The 19,575-nt window shown below is 49.4% G+C and overlaps 1 protein-coding gene across 2 annotated transcripts in view; it reads right to left on the bottom strand.

Annotated features, from left to right (window-relative positions):
* Positions 1 to 1,925: 1,925 nt before the first annotated feature.
* Positions 1,926 to 19,575, bottom strand: part of LOC147646392 (uncharacterized) — a 139,308-nt gene continuing 121,658 nt past the window's right edge. The window contains exons 2-5 of one of the 2 annotated variants that reach the window (XM_086873543.1): positions 15,304 to 15,463; positions 13,995 to 14,148; positions 3,966 to 4,044; positions 1,926 to 3,779 (exon numbers count right to left, since the gene is read on the bottom strand). In XM_086873543.1, coding sequence (XP_086729669.1) covers positions 2,773 to 3,779; positions 3,966 to 4,017 — 1,059 coding nt within the window. In that variant the 5' untranslated portion in view covers positions 4,018 to 4,044; positions 13,995 to 14,148; positions 15,304 to 15,463 and the 3' untranslated portion in view covers positions 1,926 to 2,772. Of the gene's footprint in view, positions 3,780 to 3,965; positions 4,045 to 13,994; positions 14,149 to 15,303; positions 16,812 to 19,575 lie in introns of those variants that run through there. The other variant, XM_086873544.1, reaches the window with a different exon arrangement.

The raw sequence follows: 19,575 nt of genomic DNA, 5'->3' as shown, positions 1-19,575 counted from the left end.
GCAGCCCCAGCGTTCCCTCCCTGGAGACGCTCCAAGGGAAGCGGCCAGAGCCGCGTCCAGTCAGCGGAACTGAGCGGCCACTGAGCACCCCCGGCCTGGGCTGCTGTGGATTCCTCTGCACACAGCTCGGGGAAGGTGCCCTTGGCCACCCCCACAGTGCCACAGACAAGTGTCACACACAGTTACACAGCTCTGCACACAGCTCACTGGGGGAGTTAATTTAAAAAAAAAAAACAACAAAAAAACCACCAGGAGAAAGAGAACTCCTACCTGGCAGATCTGTTCCACCCTTCAGCTGAGACACCTGCATGCACACAAAACCTGGGGCTACAAAAATTCAGGCTTCATTGGCACATTTGCAGGAAAAACGGGTTTAGGACAGGCTCTCAGCAGAACTGTTCTCAGCTGGGTGAAAAAGGCCCCTTTGGCAGCTGCAGGGCCATTGAAAATGCAGACCCTCAGGCCATGGGGGAGAAAAGGGCTCTGAATTCCCCTCCCCTGACACACAAACCCTGCTCCCAGGCTGCTCCCCACACAGGATTCTACTGGAGGACTGTGGAAAGCTGAGAGTTGGCTCTGGCTTCTCCATGTTCCATGTCCTAAAGCTGCCTGGGAGAAGAAATTTAAGGTCAACTCCACTGGCACAATCCCTCCTGGCCCAGGGCACAGCCCCAGGAAGGTCTTTGCTCCTCCCTCGGCCCTCCCTGAGGAGGCTGGCAGGGCTCGCAGGTTTATGGCATTTGTCCTTGCTGCCCCTCACATCCCACTGCCCCACAAAGAGCCCCGAGCCACCCGTGAGGGACAGGCCCTGCTGGGCCAGGCCTGGGCTCAGGGCTTGGCCTTTCTGCTTCCTCCAACCCAGCCAGGCCTGGCTCAGCATTGCAGTTCCTGTGCTGTGCCCCAAGCTCGCTCGGGCCCTGCTGGAAAGGGACCTGAGGTACCTCCATCCCCTCGGGCAGTGCATGGGAGAAAACAACAAACTTCTCAGGAGGATGGGAACAAACTTTCAGCTGCAAACTTTAGAGAGTGAGGTACTCGGGGAAATCATAAATCTGCATGCAATTAGAGGAAATCACTTCACTAAGAACTGACTGAACCAACTCGTCCAACCCATCCAACTTCAAGCTATCCAGATTTTGAAAACTGGAAGTCAGGAGAAAAGAGAGGGACAGAGATCCACAGTCAGCCTTGGATCCAGCGCCATCTCAGCTGCTGTGAGCTCCAGGGCCGTGGCACATGTCAGTGTCACACCCGTGTCACAGCCTCACCTGCTCTGCTCCCTCTCCCAGCTGGGGTTTTTGGGGTGCCAGGGGCTTGGCAGCCACTTTGGGGCTGGAGCAGAGGCTGCAGTGGCTGGGCTGGGGCAGTGACCACCCCACACAGGCAGAACTTGCTCTGCCCCCAAACACACCCTGGAGATGTCTGGGGCCATTCATCATTTCTCTGCTCTCCAGCGCTGAGGCAACGCACTCTGGCTACAGCTCTGAGCTCGTGCCCATGGCAACCAGCCCTGGCAATGGGGCTCCATGGAGCTGCTCTCAGGAACACCCCAAGAGCTGGGGAGTACCCCAAAACCTCCTTAGAAATGTGAGATACCTTAAAATCTCTTTGGGAACATCCAAATATCCAAAACTCATTAACGGGTTTCCCCTCCATTCATCATCCCCAAACTTTGGCTGTCTCATTGCAGATCCAACCCCACCTCCCCAATCCCAACCCCAACCCATCCCATCCCTGCTGGACATCAAGATCCCCTTCCCAAGTCCTATTTCCCCCATTTCACACCTCCCAAACTCCATCCCACCCATCCTGCCCCACCCAATGCCCATCTCACCCCTCCTGATCTGCATCCCACTTCACCCAATCCCCTTCCAACCCCATTCCACCTGATGCCTTCAGAAGGCTGACCTAGAACAGAGGCAAGACAGAGTTAAGAATGAAGTTTATTAAAAGAATTTAAATACACCTTGGGCAGTACAAGAGCCAGGCCTACACCCAAGATGGACCAAAAATGGTCAGAAAAATGGACAAGTCTCACATTTTTAGAAGTTTAGGTCCATCTGGATATTGCAATCTGTTCACTGTCCAATTACAGCTTCAGATGAGGAAGTCCCATCCTTCTTGTTTTCTCTCTTCAGTCCACCCTTGTTTATGCTTCTGGGCCTGAAACTTCTAACGACTGTCCTTGGTATCAAGCTAGAAAAGGAATTGTTTTGTCTACCTACTCTGTGAAGAGAGCTCACTAACACTTAATAGGAAGTTCCAAACTGTAAACCCAGGCAGTGCAGAATATGAAAGATGAAAGCTAAAACTTAAGGCAACACACCCTGAGGGGCTGTAGAATCCAGGAATTCTGGGTGGGAATGAGTAGAATTCAGTGGCATTGAGTGCTTTTGAGGTGACAGATTGAACCCTCTCATCTCTTTGAGTGACAAGAAATGAAGAAAACTACAACAGATAGCACCACAATCCCCAAGTCCTCCCAAGTATCTCTTTTAATCCCAGATTCCCTTAAAGCAGTAGAAAGTGAGGCTTTAGATGCCTTTGATGAATTTGCAGACTTTTACCCCAGTTTTGTCTGTTTTAAAGGGATGAAAATGAATCAAAAGATAGAACCAAAATAAAATGGCCACCAGCCCAGTATGTTCCCAACACAGATCACTGGGAACGTGGGTCATCAGGGCTCTGCCCAACGTGGGTCCTCTGATGGGGGATGGAGCTGAGGCAGCACACGAAGCTCTTCCTGCACTTGGGGCACTCACAGGGCTTCCCTTACCGGTGCCTCTGTTGGTGTTGGGTCAAGGCAGAGCTCCTGGAGAAGCTCTTCCCACACTGGGGACACTCGTAGGGCCTCTCCCCAGTGTGGATGCGCCGGTGGTTGATGAGGTTGGATTTGTGCCTGAAGCCCTCCCCACAGTCAGGGCAGCGGAAGGGCCTCTCATCCGTGTGAATCCGCTGGTGCACGAGGAGATTGGAGCTGGTCTGAAAGCTCTTCCCACACTCGGAGCACTCGTAGGGCCTCTCCCCAGTGTGGATCATCTGGTGGATGGTCAGTTGGTACCTCCATCTGAAGGTCATCTCACATTCCCCACACTCATAGGGACGTTCCCCAGTGTGGATCCTCTGGTGGAGGATCAGGCTGTTGCTGTGGCTGAAGCTCTTCCCACATTCCCCACACTCAAAGGGCCTCTCCCCAGTGTGGATGCGCCGGTGGGTGATGAGGTTGGAGTTGTGCTTGAAGCCCTCCCCACAGTCAGGGCAGCGGAAGGGCCTCTCATCCGTGTGAATCCGCTGGTGTACAAGGAGAGTGGAGCTCCTCTGAAACCTCTTCCCACACTCGGGACACTCATAGGGCCTCTCCCCAGTGTGGATGCGCTGGTGATGGATGAGTTGGGAATTGCAGCTGACGCCCTTCCCACATTCCTCACACTTGTAGGGCCATTCCCCAGTGTGGATCATCTGGTGGCGGATCAGGGTTTTCCTCTGGCTGAAGCTCTTCCCACACTCCAAGCACTTGTAGGGCTTCTCCCCATCCTGAAGCTGCTCATGGACCACCAGCTCAGAGCCCTGGCTGGATCTCTGCCTGCCTTCCCGGCACAGGGTGGGTCTTTCCTCCTCAGAGCACCCTGGGATGGGTTTGGAGCCCCTCCTCCTGTGGGATCTCTGGGGATTTTCCTCTCCGTTGGATTCCTGCACCGTGGAGCTGCTCACAGTGGCCTCTTCCATGAGGTTCTGCCGTGGGGATTTGTCCTCCCTGGTCTCCATCCTCAGCTCCTTGTCTGGGGGAGGAAGGACAAGGAGAGGATGGGATTTGCCTCCGTGCCAGAGGGAAGGGGAAGGAGATCCCCCCAGTGCGTCCCCGGCAGGACGGCGTCGGCAGCGGGGTTGTCCTGCAGCCAGGGGCCATGCTGGGCTGGGAGATGGAGCAGGAGAGAGGGGGAAAGGGGCACTGACTTCCTCCTCACCTGCCTGGGTGTCCTGGAGCATCTTCCTCTTCCTCACAGCCGCCTTCTCCATCCAGCCAAGGTTTGGGAATGGGAAATCCTGGTTTGGGGAAAAATACAGTTTATGGGCACATTGGGTTAGGGGGCTCCCCCTGTGCAAGTTCATCTCTAGAAGTCACCAAGCCTCTGGAGTCTATAAAAACCTCCCAAACACCAAGATTCAGCCCTGAAAATGTTTCCCAGGAGTTCCCCATCTCTGGTCTCTCCCATTTGGTGTTCAGAGTTTCCCCCCTGTCCCAGCTGCTGGGAGTCAAGCTTGTACTGGGGACAACCTGTCTGCTCAGTCCCTGCCCTCCCCAGGCTGCTGGGAGTGCCAGGAATCCGAAAAGTTCCCCGTTTCCATCTCCCCGCTTAAGGATGGTGAGACCCCCCAATGTCCCCCCAAGTAGGATTTTCCACTCAGCTTTGGAGTTCCACATTCTCCAAACATCCCTGCCCGCAAAACAAACCCAACCCAGGGACCCCCCCAGGATATCCGGGCAAAGCTCCCACTCCCCCATCACCTGTGGGATGGTGGGTGATTGTCCTGGGTTGCAGTATATTCTATCACCATCCTCATGTACTGTTGAAACCAGGTGAGGCAGTGCTCCCTGCCTCCCCCCCCCCCCCTCGGGCTACCTTCTGTTAATGGGCCCATCAATGACCTGCCCCATGACTCATAGATAACTTCCTCCTGGACTGTTTTCTGTTAATGGCTCATCAAGGCCTTATCTCATGACTCACCATCCCATTGTGAGATGCTCCTCCCCGAGGGAGGAGCCAAGCATTCCATACTGGATATAAGCTGAGAATTCGAACACCACAGCAGCCCTTACCTACGGGACTTCCAGAGGACAGGAGCTACTGCTGGACTTTCAGCTGAAGACCAGACCCCCTTTCTTCCAGAGGATCACGCTTCAACAAGACCACCTCATCTAGACGACTACCATCACCCTAACAGGGTTCCAGGCTGTATTCTGACTCTGTCAGTGTTTTTGATATTATTGCATTTATTCTTTTTATCATTTTCCTATTAAATTATAATTCTGACTTGCGATCTCTCACTGGTTTGATTTCAAACTAGTACATATTTTGGCGCCCAACGTGGGGCATTAACCTGAGAGAAAGTCAGAATTGCAATTTCATATTAACAGAAACCTATCCACCATGGTGGTTGGCTTGTCTATATGGGTACTGTATCTTGCTCTCTATATTTTCCCTCACATGGGGAACTACTTGCCTGTTGTATTGCTCCTGTTGAGACCAGGGAATGGTATGAGAATTGCTTTATTGGTTTATTATGCTTATGGCATGATAACCTGTGAGGCAATGAATACCATTCGGAATATATACTCAATTTTGTTTGCTTGTCCTAGTCTGGGCTGCTACATCTGGGACCTTCTCAACAATCGCACCCTGCCCTTGGTGGGAAGAGTGGAGAGTGGTTTCTTCCAGCCTTTCAGGTCAGGCACAGCAGTTTTTAAAAATATTGAATTCTCTCTGGATGCCAAGGACAGCCTAGTCTTGCTGTTTTGTTTTCTCTGCATGGCTTGCACCATGTACACCATGCTTAGAAACAAAGCACTGTTTGGTGTGGTACAGCGTCTTCTTGAGGAGGAAGAGAAAAGAACCAAGAGCAGAGCAACAGCATCCATGACCACACAGACTGCCACAGAGGAGAAAGGAACCAAGAGCAAAGCCACAGCGTCCGTGTCTACGCAGACTGCCACAGAGGAGAAAGAAACCAAGAGCAAAGCAACAGCATCCGTGTCCACTCAGACTGCCACAGAGGAGAAAGGAACCAAGAGCAAAACAACAGCGTCCATGTCTACGCAGACTACCACAGAGGAGAAAGGAACCAAAAGGGCCATGAGCACCTCCACACAAACAGTCACCGAACCAGAGCAGCCTAAACCGGTAGAAGTTGCCCCCATTCAGAAAAAGAAATCAAAAAGCAAATCAGTCCGCATAGTGACTGATGAGGGTGAGGCAGAACCTTCACACGCAGCGGAGGAGACAGAACCAGAGATTATCACTCGCTCTCTATCCCTAGGTGAGCTGCGTGACCTGCGGAGGGAATTCACCCGCCAGACGAACGAGTCCATCCTAACCTGGCTGCTCCGCATCTGGGACGCTGCAGCAAACGACACCATCCTGGATGGAAGTGAGGCCAGGCAACTGGGATCGCTGTCCCGGGATGTGGTCATTGACCAGGGGATTGGGAGAACCCAAGAAACTCTCAGCCTCTGGAGGCGACTGCTGACAAGTGTAAGAGACAGATACCTCTGCAAAGAAGACCTCCAGGTGCACCAGGGAAAATGGAGCACAATGGAACAGGGTATCCGATGCCTGAGGGAGTTGGCTGTGCTGGAGATCATTTTTGCAGAAGATGAGAGATTTCCTAAGAGCCCAGATGGTGTTCAGTGCACGTCACAGATGTGGCTGAGATTTGCACGGCTTGGACCAGAGATGTACTCCCGTTACCTGGCAACACTGCAATGGAAGGAAGGTGAGGACAGGGTGGGTGTCCTGGCCAATAAACTAAGAATCTACGAGGACACTGTCACTGCCCCGTTTCGCACCCATGTCTCATCTGTGGAAACAAGGCTGGCTGAGCAAGTCCGGAGCTTGATTGAAGAGGGCCATCAGAAACTAAAAAAGGAACTTAAGGAAGAAATTTACCACGTCTCCCCAGAACCAACAAGAGTCTCTGCTATTAGGAGTAGGCATTCCCCAGCCAGGGAGAAAAGATACACTCCACGAAGTAACCTCTGGTTTTTTCTCCAGGAGCATGGAGAAGACATGAGGAAGTGGGATGGAAAACCCACCTCCTCCTTAGCAGCCCGGGTACGTGAACTAAAAAGAGGGACAACTACCACAAGGAGCTCATCTAGAGCCAGCGCCGCTCCGGTCTCTCGTGGCCAGAACATCAGAAGGTATAGAAATGATGATATGAGTGATCCTCTTGAAGGGACATCAAGAGCATATTCACCGGAGGAGAGCAACGTGCACCATGACCAGGATTAGAGAGTCCCTGCCTCTAGCCAGGTAGAAGAGAGGGACAACCGGATCTATTGGACAGTGTGGATCCGATGGCCTGGCACATCTGACCCACAAAGATATACGGCTTTGGTTGATACCGGCGCTCAATGCACTCTAATGCCATCAAGGTATGTGGGAGCGGAACCCATTTCTATTTCTGGGGTGACAGGGAGATCCCAGGAGCTCACGGTACTGGAAGCTGAAGTGAGTTTAACTGGGAATGAGTGGCAGAAACACCCCATCGTGACTGGTCCAGAGGCCCCATGCATCCTCGGCATAGATTACCTCAGGAACGAGTACTTCAAAGACCCAAAAGGTTATCGCTGGGCTTTTGGGATAGCTGCTCTAGAGACAGAAGGCATCAGACAACTGAGTACCTTGCCTGGTCTCTCAGACAACCCTTCTGCTGTGAGACTACTGAGAGTTGAAGAACAACAGGTACCAATTGCCAGAGCAACAGTGCACCGTCGGCAATACCGCACCGACAGAGACTCTGTGGTCCCCATCCATACGATGATTCGTGAGCTGGAGAGCCAAGGAGTAGTCAGCAAGGCTCGTTCACCCTTTAACAGCCCCATATGGCCAGTGCGTAAGTCCAGTGGAGAATAGAGACTGACGGTGGATTACCGTGGACTGAATGAAGTCACGCCACCACTGAGTGCAGCCGTACCAGACATGCTAGAGCTTCAGTATGAGCTGGAATCCAAGGCAGCAAAGTGGTACGCGACCATTGATATTGCAAATGCGTTTTTCTCCATTCCTCTGGCAGCAGAGTGCAGGCCTCAGTTTGCCTTCACCTGGAGGGGTGTGCAGTATACCTAGAACCGATTGCCCCAGGGGTGGAAGCACAGTCCTACTATCTGCCATGAACTGATCCAGACTGTGCTAGAAAAGAGTGAGGCTCCAGAACACCTGCAGTACATTGATGACATCATTGTGTGGGAGAACACGGCAGCAGAAGTATTTGAGAAGGGACAGAAGATCATCCAGATTCTCCTGAAGGCTGGTTTTGCCATCAAGAGGAGCAAAGTCAAGGGACCTGCCCGGGAGATCCAGTTCCTGGGGGTAAAGTAGCAAGATGGACGGCGTCAGATTCCCACTGAAGTCATCAATAAGATCACTGCGATGTCTCCACCGACCAACAAGAAAGAAACACAAGCTTTCCTAGGTGCCATAGGCTTTTGGAGAATGCACATTCCTGAATATAGCCAGATTGTGAGCCCTCTCTACCTAGTTACCCGCAAGAAGAACAATTTCCATTGGGGCCCTGAACAGCAACAAGCTTTCGCCCAGATCAAGCAAGAAATCGCTCATGCGGTAGCCCTTAGTCCAGTCAGAACGGGGCCAGAAGTGAAAAACGTGCTCTACTCTGCAGCCGGGAACAATGGTCTGTCCTGGAGCCTTTGGCAGAAGGTGCCTGGTGAGACTCGGGGTCGACCACTGGGATTCTAGAGCCGAAGCTACAGAGGATCCGAGGCCAACTACACCCCAACAGAGAAGGAAATTTTGGCCGCCTATGAAGGAGTCCAAACTGCCTCAGAGGTCATTGGTACTGAAGCGCAGCTGCTTCTGGCACCCCGACTGCCGGTGCTGGAGTGGATGTTCAAAGGAAAGATTCCTTCCACGCATCATGCCACCGATGCTACTTGGAGCAAATGGATTGCCCTCATTACACAGCGTGCCCGTATTGGAAACCTGAACCGCCCTGGGATTCTGGAAATTATAACAAACTGGCCTGAAGGTGAGACTTTTAGATTATCTTCTGAAGAAGAGGAGCAAGTGACACGTGCTGAGAAAGCCCCACCATATAATGAGCTACCGGAGAGTGAAAGACGATATGCCCTCTTCACCGATGGTTCCTGCCGAATTGTAAGCACTAACCGGAAATGAAAAGCTGCTGTATAGAGCCCCACACGACGAGTTGCACAAGCTACCGAGGGAGAGGGTAGATCGAGTCAGGTCGCAGAACTTAAAGCTGTCCAGCTGGCTTTAGATATTGCTGAAAGAGAGAAGTGGCCGAGGCTCTATCTCTACACTGACTCCTGGATAGTAGCTAATGCTCTGTGGGGATAGCTGGATCGCTGGAGAAAAGCCAACTGGCAGCGCAGAGAGAAACCCATCTGAGCCGCTGAGATTTGGCAGGACATCGCCGCTCGGGTGGAGAAGCTGATCGTGAAGGTTCGACACGTGGATGCTCATGTACCCAAAAGTCGGGCTAATGAAGAGCACCGTAACAATGAGCAGGTAGATCGAGCTGCCAAGGTGAAAATATCACAAGTAGATCTGGACTGGCAGCACAAGGGAGAATTATTTTTAGCTCGTTGAGCCCATGATGCCTCTGGTCATCAGGGACGAGATGCAACGTACCGATGGGCTCGTGAGCGAGGAGTAGACCTTACTATGGACAGCATCTCACAGGTTATCCACAACTGCGAGACCTGCGCTGCAATCAAACAGGCCAAGCGGGTGAAACCTCTGTGGTACGGTGGAAGATGGTCCAAGTACAGGTATGGGGAAGCCTGGCAAATTGACTACATCACCCTTCCCCAAACCCGCCAAGGCAAGCGCTACGTGTTGACCATGGTGGAAGCAACCACTGGATGGCTGGAGACATACCCTGTGCCTCATGCTACTGCCCGGAACACCATCTTGGGCCTAGAAAAGCAAGTCCTTTGGAGACATGGCACCCCTGAGAGAATCGAGTCAGACAACGGGACGCATTTCAAGAACAGCCTCGTAAGTACTTGGGCCAGAGAACATGGAATTGAATGGATCTATCATATCCCTTATCATGCACCAGCTGCTGAGAAAGTTGAACGGTGCAATAGACTACTCAAGACTACCCTAAAAGCACTTGGTGGAAGAACCTTCAAAAATTGGGAAGTGAACTTAGCAAAGGCCACCTGGATGGTTAACACCAGAGGATCCATCAATCGAGCTGGTCCTGCCCAGTCTGAACCCTTGCACACAGTGGATGGAGATAAAGTCCCTGTGGTACACATGAGAGGTATGTTAGGAAAGACTGTTTAGATTAATCCCACCTCAAGCAAGAGCAAACCTATCCGTGGGATTGTCTTCGCTCAAGGACCTGGTTGCACTTGGTGGGTAATGCGGAAAGATGGGGAAACCCGATGTGTGCCACAAGGAGACCTCATTTTAAGTGAGAACTGTGTGTAAGGTTCCATTGTATATATATATATATATGTGTGTGTGTGTGTGTGGAGTTTAAGGAAGGTACTGATTTGGAATTATGTAGATGGTAATAGAATAAAGGGTGGATTATGTCCTGGGTTGCAGTATATTCTATCACCATCCTCATGTACTGTTGAAACCAGGTGAGGCAGTGCTCCCTGCCTCCCCCCCCCCCCCTCGGGCTACCTTCTGTTAATGGGCCCATCAATGACCTGCCCCATGACTCATAGATAACTTCCTCCTGGACTGTTTTCTGTTAATGGCTCATCAAGGCCTTATCTCATGACTCACCATCCCATTGTGAGATGCTCCTCCCCGAGGGAGGAGCCAAGCATTCCATACTGGATATAAGCTGAGAATTCGAACACCACAGCAGCCCTTACCTACGAGACTTCCAGAGGACAGGAGCTACTGCTGGACTTTCAGCTGAAGACCAGACCCCCTTTCTTCCAGAGGATCACGCTTCAACAAGACCACCTCATCTAGACGACTACCATCACCCTAACAGGGTTCCAGGCTGTATTCTGACTCTGTCAGTGTTTTTGATATTATTGCATTTATTCTTTTTATCATTTTCCTATTAAATTATAATTCTGACTTGCGATCTCTCACTGGTTTGATTTCAAACTAGTACAGTGATGATCCCACAGGAGGGGGCTATGAATTCAAGGAGTGCTCGACCTTGTGGTTCCTTCTCCTTTCCCTGATCCTTTGTCCTTCCTCTTCCTCCCTCTCCTCCCCTTCCATCCTTTGTACTCCTCTTCCTCCCTAACGCCAGCTCCTTCTCCTACTTCCATCCCTTCTCTCTCTCCTTCATCCCTCCTCTTCCATCCCTCCTCCTCCTCCCCCAGGAGCAGTGACACCCTCGGTGCCCCGTTCCCAAACCCCTCACAGCCCACGGCAGGAGCGGGGATGGAGCCGGGACAGGTCGGGATGGGCAGCGCGGGGCTCTCCGCTGCTCCCACCCGCTGGGGACGGGGGGAACCCGGCCCGGGGAAAAGGAGAGGGAAACTGGGAAAATTGGGGGCTGCAGATCCAACCTGGGGCTGGCTGGGGACCCTGGCTGGGGACTGCCAGCCCTTGGGGCTCCTCTGGGGAGATGTGGGAGGGGGGAACACAGAAAGGGCTGGGGGATCCCAGGAGTGGCAGCACTGGCAGGGACTGGTTTGGACTGGGGTAACTGGAACCTTACTGGGGTAACTGGGAATGACTGGGAATGAGCACAAGCATGCTGAGGGCAGCTGGGATATACTGGGAGTGTCTGTGACCATACTGGGAACAGCTGGAACCACAGTGGGAGAAACTGGGAGTGAGTGGAACCATGCTGAGATGGACTGAGACTATTCCAGGGACAACTGGGATCATACTGGTAGGAACTGGGAAGAATTGCAACTATTCTGGGATCACACTCAACTGGGATCATACTGGGATCACAGTGGGAGCAGCTGGGTCCCTGCTGGCTGAGACTGGGATCCCACTGAGGGTGACTGGAATCATACTGGGATTGACTGGGAGTGGCTGGGAACAACTGGGATCATGCTGAGAGCAACTGGGAGGAGCTGGGAATGACTGGGAGCGTGCTGGGGCTGACTGGGATATACTGGGAGAGACAGGGAGTCCCAGGGATCACACTGGAGGCTACTGGGGTCACACTGGCACTGCCAGGGAGCAACTGGGGGCCACTGGCCTCATCCTGGGAGTGACTGGGATTAGACTGGGAGTGACTGGGATCAGACTGGGAGTGACTGGGATCAGACTGGGAATGTGAAGGAAACTCAAAAATTGGGGAAAAAAAGCAGGATAAATTCAAGGAAAATAGAAGGGAAAATTCAGGGGAAAACCAGAAAAATATCAGGGTAAAATCCCAAAAAAACCAGGGAAAAATCAGAAAAAAATTGGGAAAAATTTGGGAAATACAGGGGTAAATTTGACAAAAAATTGGGGAAAACTAGGAAAAATTGGGGGGAAAAAAAGAGAAAACTCAAGGAAAAAAGGGAAAAATGGGGGAAAAATCAGGAAAAGAAAGTGGAAAAAATCTGGGAAAAATCAGGAAAAATCAGAAAAAATCAGAAAAAATGGGGAAAAAATCAGAAAAATAGGAAAAGAAGGAAAAATCATGAAAAACCAGGGAAAATTGGAAAGAATATTGGAGAAATAAAGAAAAAAACTGGGAAAGAACTTGGAAAAATTGGGGAAAATCCAGAAAAGAAAGAGGAATAAAATCTAGAAAGTAATAGGAAAAAAACCAGGAAAAATCAGGTAAAAACTAGGGAAATTTGAGAAGAAATTGGGAAAAAGCTAGAAACGATTTGGGAAAGGAAGAGAGAAGAATCAGGAAAAAATGGGAAATACATGAAAAAAATTGTGAAAAATTGTGAGAAATCAGGGAAAATATCAGGAAAAAAAAGCTGAAAAGACCCTGGGAAAAATCAGGAAAAATCAGGAAAAAATTAGGAAAAATGTTGGAAAAATGAAGGAAAACCCAGAAATATTTGAGAAAAAATTGCAAAAAAATAAGGAAAATAATTGGGAAAAAATCAGAGAAAAAATGTGGGGAAAAAAAAAATCAGTGTAAAATCAGGGAAACAAACAGGAAAAGGATAAAAAAATCTGGAAAAATCAGAAAAAAATAATGAAAAAAAACAGGAAAGAATTGGGGAAAACCAGAAAGATTAGGGAAAGGAAAAGGGAAAAATCAGGGGAAAAAAATGGGATTAAAACAGGAAAAAGCACAAAAATCAAGGAAAAGCTTAAGAAAAAAAATGGGAAAAGATTGAAAAAAAATCAGAAAAATAAAAAAATAATGAAAAAGAAATCATAAAAAAAAAATCAGGAAAATAGTCAGGAAAAATCAGGGAATAATGGGGAAAATCTAGAAAAATATTGAGCAAATATTGGGTAAAATCGAGAAAAGAGAGGGAAGAAACCTGGAAAAAATCAGGAAAAACCAGTAAAACAATTAAGAAATACAGAGAAAAATCAGGGACAAATTATGAAAAAAATTGGGGAATAACCAGCAAGATGCTACAAAAAGAAGAGGGAAAAATCAGGAAAAAGAGGGGGAAAATCAAGAAAAAAATTTAGGAAAAAATTTGGGAAAAAACGGAAAAATCAGGAAAATAAAGAGGAAGAAGACTGAGAAAAAAAAAGTGAAAAATCAATGAAAAAAATAAATAAAAACTGAGGATAAGAAAGTGGGGAAAAAACTGGAAAAATGGGGGGAAAATTGGGGAAAAAACTAGGAAATATCAAGGAAACAAACAGGAAAAATTCAGGAAAAATTAGGAAAAAAGGGGAAATATTTCGACAAATCAGAGGGAAAAATCAGGAAAAATAGTTTGAAAAATATGTGAAAAAAATTGTGAAAAATGAGAAAAAAATAAGAAAAAGGGAATAAAACCTGGAAAAAATCAGGGAAAGGAATCAGAAAAAACAATGAAAAAAATTGGGGGAAAATCAGGAAAAAAAATGGGAAAATCAGGGGAAAAAATCGGGAAAAAATGGGAAAAGACAGAAAAATTTAAGAAAAATTTAAGAAAAAGTTGTGGAAAGGAAAAAATTTTGGGAATAGGGAAAAATCAGGGAAAAAAAGTCAGGAAAAAAATGGGGAAAAAACTGGGAAAAATTCAGGGGAAAATGATGGAAAAATCAGGAAAATTAAGAAAAAAAAAGAAAAAGAGAGAAAAAAATTGGGGAAAATAATGGGGAAAATCAGGAAAAAAAACTGGATGAAATCCCCCTATCCCATTTTTCCATGGAATTTTGGGAATTGCCTACCTGGGAGGTCGTAGAAGAATTTCCAGACCTGGGAATCCGGGGAGTGGGGAAAGGTGGAATTGCGGATGAACTGGTCAAGATTTTTGGGAAGGTTGATGGCCTGCTCCTCTTCCAGCTTCCAGAATGTTCAGATGAATCACATGCCTCTTTCTGGCTGGAAATCATGGGGAAATCATGGAAAAATCACAGGAAAGCTATGATTCAAATTCATGGAGTTTTGCCCCAAAGCACCCTTTTTTCCCAACCAAAATTTATATTTTTCCCCCCAAATTTAAATTTTTGAGATAATTAAATAGCGAAGATAATGGGAAATGGGGAAAAATAAGATAGAAATTGAAGAAGAATGGGGAAAAGTTCGGGAAAACTAGAAAAAAAGGGGGGAAAGAGAAAAACGGGAGGAAAAATGGGGGAAAATGGAGCGAAAACCGAAAAAAAAATAGGGAAAAAATGGGATGGAAATGGAGGAAAAATTGGGAAACATGGGAGAAAGAAATGGAAGAAAATAGGGATAAAATTGTGGAAAATGAGATAAAACCAGGATAAAAATGGGGGAAAAAATGGGGAAAACAGGAGAGAACATGGGGAAAAAACTGGGGAAAAATGGAGCAAAAATAGCGTAAAATGGGGAAATGGGGAAAAAAATAGATTAAAAATGGAAAAAAATTGGGGGAAAACATGGGGAAAAAATTGAATAAGAACGGAGGAAAAATAGGAAAACAATCCGGAAAAAATGGAGAAAACTGAGGAAAAATGAGATAAAAAAGGCAGAAATGGAGGAAAAAGGAAAAATATGAGGGAAAAGTTGGTGAAAAATAAAAATTAGGATAAAAATGACGAAAACTATATGAAAATAGGATAAAAATTAGGAAAATAGAGCAAAAATGGGGGAAAATGGGATAAAAAAGGGGAAAATTGGATAAAAATGTGGAAAAATGGGATAAAATGGAGACAAATTGTACTCTAATAGGGAATGACTGGGAGTGATTTGGCTTATCGTGGGGCGCACAGGAAACTGGAGCCACACGGGGTGAGCAACTGGGCAATGCTGGGAGCAGCCACTGCCGGCACCGGGAGCCCCGAACCCCTTTCCCGGCCATGCCGGACCCGCATCCCCCCGGCCCCTTTGCCGGGGCTCTGCCGCCACCGCCACCGGGACCCCCCAAAAACACCTCCCGGGGACCCCCGGGGTGCCCCCGAGGGGCATCTGCGGCTCGGCTCTGGAGCCCTGCCATCCCCAAACATCCCCCCCAAAAACCCCAAAGCCAGGGAGCCCCGGGGTATTTGGGGCGAGCTCCCCCTCCCCGGGCACCTGCGGGATGGGGGGCGATGGTCCCGAAGGAGCTGCAGATGCAGAGAGCGGGGAGCGCAGGTGGAGCCTCCTCTGCCTGCTCCAGCTCTTCCTCCTCCTGCTCCTCCTCTTCCTCCTCCTCTGTCCCTCCTCTTCCTCCTCCTCTGTCCCTCCTCTGTCCCTGGGCGTGGTTCGGAGCCCTCGGGTGAGCGGGGCCGGGCCGGGACACGATGGGAAAGGGCTGGGTCCCCCCCAAACCGAGCTGGGGGCAGCGGAGCTTTGGGGGAACAATGGGAATGGGGCGGGACAGGGGAACAGGGGGAGGTGGGAGCACTGAGGGTCCCCCAGTTCACCCCAGGAGCCCCAAGCCCCGTCCCAGCCCCCCCAGTTCCCCCCGCAGCCCCGGCTGAGGGGGGCTCAGCCCAGGAGCCGCCGTCGTTCGGGGCTCCCCCGAGTGCAGGAACGGGAGAGTTCCCGGCTCGGGGAGGCCCCAGCACAGGAGGGGATCTTGTCCCTCTTCCAGGGCCTTTCAGGGTCTTCAGGCCCCTCTCAAGAGGAGTTTTTCTCTTTTTCAGGTTTTTTCGGGGGGATCCCACCACTACAGGGGTGTTTTTTCCTCCCCATTTTAGGGTGTTTGTGCGGCCGCAGCCCCACAAGCCCCTTTTGAGGGGGGCTCACGACGGCTTTAAGTGACATTTTTAGGGGTGTCCCCACCCCAAGCCCCTGTAGGGGATGTTTTGTCCCCCAGGGTGGATTTTGGGGGTTCTCTCTACCATGGCCGCTTTAAGGGCCCCCGGTGTTGTCGGGTCCCACTGTAACTCCTCTTAAAAGGGCAACACCGCTCCCGTTGGTTCTGGCAGTGGAGCCCGGGAGGGGTTGGGGGTCCCGGGAGGGGTTGGGGGTACCTGGGTGATGCCGATGAAGGCGATGGGGTCCCCATGCTGGGTATAAACCTTCGTGAGGGTTTCCTGGGGATTTTCAGAAGTTTTTCGGTGTTTTTGGGGCCATGGTGGTTTTTGGGGGGTTCCCGAGGGGGTTTACAGGGGTCCTGATGGGGGAATTTGGGCGATCCCGGGAGTGGAATTTGGGATCTCAAGGCTGTTTTGGGGAACCTGCTGGTGATGGAGATGGGGACCCCATACCAGGTATGAACCTTCTCAATGGCTGAATGGGGTTTTGCGGTTTTGGGGAGTTTTTGGAGCATCCAGGGATGTGTTTGGGATCAGGGGAGGTTGGGGTGTCCCGGGGGGTTTGGGGGTTCTCGGCAGGCTTGGGGGTACCTGGGCAATGCGGGTGGCAGTGCTGGGGACCCCGTGCCGGGTTTGAACCTTCTCACTGCCCACGGGCAGCATCAGCGTGTTCAGGGAGATCCTGGGGGGCCCGGGGGGTCACCCCAAATCCCAGGGACCCCAAATGCTGAGGGACCCCCCGAACTGCCCTCACCGCTGGATCTGCTGCAGGCAGGGGGGCACCAGCACTCGGCCCCCACCCTCCACCATCACAGGGGGGCTGTGGAAGAAATCTGGGGGTGCACGGACAGGTCGAGTGGGACCCCCAAATTTTTCAAGTGTCCCCAATATTTCACAAAATTCCAGACACATCCCACAAAATTATTACAAATTTCCACACAATCTAGAGAAATACCTCAAAATTCTTCAAGTCTCCTCAAAATCCCTCAAAATTCCACAAAAATCCCACAAAATACCACGGAAATCCTACCAAATTCCTGAAACATCCCACAAAATTCTAGAAACATCCCACAAAATTCCCTAAATTTTCTCAAAAGCCTAACAAATTCCAGAAACATCCCACAAAATCTCCACAAATTTCCACACATTCTAAGAAAAATCCCTCAGAATTCTTCAAGGCTCCCCAAAATCCCACAAAATTCAAGAAAATTCCACAACAGTACAAAAAAAATCCCACAAAATTCCAGAAACATCCCACAAAATTCTTCAAGTCTCCACAAAATCCCAAAAAATTGCAGAAAAATCCCAGAAAATTGTGGAAATCTTCTCAAAAGCTCAACAAATTCCAGAAACATCCCACAAAATCCCCACAAATGTCCACAAAAACCTAAGAAAATACCTCAAAATTCTTCATGTCTCCTCAAAATCCCTCAAAATTCCTGAAAAAAATACCACAAAACTGCAGAAATCTTCTCAAAACCCCACCAAATTCCAGTCACATCCCAAAAAATCTCCACAAATTTCCACACATTCTAAGAAAAATACCTCAAAATTCTTCAAGTCTTCTCAAAATCCCACAAAATTTAAGAAAATTCCACAACATTCCAAAAAAGTCCCACAAAATTCCAGACACATCCCACAAAACTATTACAAATTTCCACACAATCTAAAAAACACCTCAAAATTCTTCATGTCTTCTCAAAACCCTACCAAATTCCAGAAACATCCCAAAAAATTCCAGAAACATTCCACTAAATTCCCTAAATCTTCTCAAAATCCTACCAAATTCCAGAAACATCCCACAAAATCTCCTCAATGTCCTGCAAAATTCCACAAAAATTCCACAAAATTCCACAAATATCTCGCAAAATTCCAGTAAAATCTGATGAAATTGTTAGCATTCAGGAACACACATAATCACAAATGATCATATGCAGGTGCTTTATTAAGAGATCTGGGTGTCAGGGGTACACATACCCAAATCTGACCCATCTTGGTTTGGAACTGAACATTTTATACTCTATCATTATATAACTCACATATTAATTACTAAACTTACATTGTTCTATTGTACACATTGTTTTTACCTAAGCATGGATTTCTCGTGATCCCCCCCAGCCCCCTAACATTGTTCCTCATGTTCTTTAAACAATAATTATATCCAATCACATCTAACAATTGTATCATGATCATCTACTGATTACACAGGTGCAGTTTGACCTGATCTTTAGCAAGTACAAGGCCTAACATTTCCCAGGGCCTACTTTTCCAAGGCCTTTCCAAACCTAACTTCCTTTCTAAGTCCCCGAATTTTCTAACATTTTGAGACCTTCTACTATCACTTACAGGACTTGTGCTCCAGACCCCTCACCAGCCTTGTTGCCCTTCTCTGGACACGCTCCAGCCCCTCCATGGCCTTCCTAAATTGGGGGCCCAGAACTGGACACAGCACTCGAGGTGCTGCCCAACCAGTGCAGAGTAGAGGGGAGGAATCCCTGCCCTGCTCCTGCTGGCCACACTGTTCCTGATCCAGGCCAGGAGCCATTGGCCTCCTTGGCCACCTGGGCACACTGCTGGCTCATGCCCAGCCTGCTGTCCATCAGTGCCCCAGCTCCCTTTCTGCCTGGCTGCTGTCCAGCCACTCTGTCCCCAGCCTGGAGCACTGCAGGGGTTGTTGTGGCCAAAGTGCAGGAGCCGGCACTTGGACTTGTTAAACCTCACCTTGTTTGGTTTGGGCCCTGGATCCACCCTGTCCAGCTCCCTGTGCAGAGCCCTCCTACCCTGCAGCACATCAACACTCCCAGCCAACCTGGTGTCACCACGGTTCCATGGGGCCCTAGAGTGTCACAATGGTCTCCAGGATTCCATGAGGCCTCCCAGCAATCCAATTTTGGATCATACTGGGAGTGACTGGACTCATACTGGGAGTATCTGAGAATGACTGGGAACACACCATGCACATCATCCCCCATACTGGGGGTGACTGGGAGCAACTGGGAGCACGCTGGGAGCCAATGGCATCATACTGGGACTGACTGGGTTGATCTAGCCAGAGGCAACTGGGACCATCCTGGGAGTGCTGCCATGTGACAAGGATCATACTGGAGCTTACTGGGCTCATGATGGTGTTGAAAGGGAACAGCTGGGATCTCTGAACACCAAAGGTTCCTTTCCTGCTCACTGAAGACGGAGCTTCCCAGTATCCATGTGTGAGGGGACCTTCACCTGAACCAGATGCTGTTAGGAGAAAAAGCTGCCTCTGCTGGAAAATCCCACACAACAAGTCAATGCCAAGAGAGCATTTTGCTTTCACAACTTCCCTCCTGGAGCCACAGTCCTTTTGGATCACACAGCAAGCAAGAGAACAGCACAAAATACAAGGCTGTGTCCAGTTTTTGGCTGGATCAGCAAACGGAGGGAGGAATGCCAGGGTTCACTGCCACAGACTCTTCTCCTCTGGGGAACAGAACCCCCCCAGGCTCCATTCCAAATGCTGTGCACACCCTGCTGGCCAAAAACAAACCCTAAGAAGTTGTTGGCAAGAGCTTTCCCAAATAAATGGCATCTTAATGGCAATTTTCTTTCAAAATCACCTCTGTTCCAA

This window comes from Cyanistes caeruleus, unplaced genomic scaffold (genome assembly GCF_971803275.1).
Source record: "Cyanistes caeruleus unplaced genomic scaffold, bCyaCae1.hap1.1 HAP1_SCAFFOLD_100, whole genome shotgun sequence".
NCBI classification, from domain to species: Eukaryota; Metazoa; Chordata; class Aves; order Passeriformes; family Paridae; genus Cyanistes; species Cyanistes caeruleus.
Note: the sequence above shows the minus strand (reverse complement) of the source record. Positions and strands in the feature narration are given on the sequence as shown.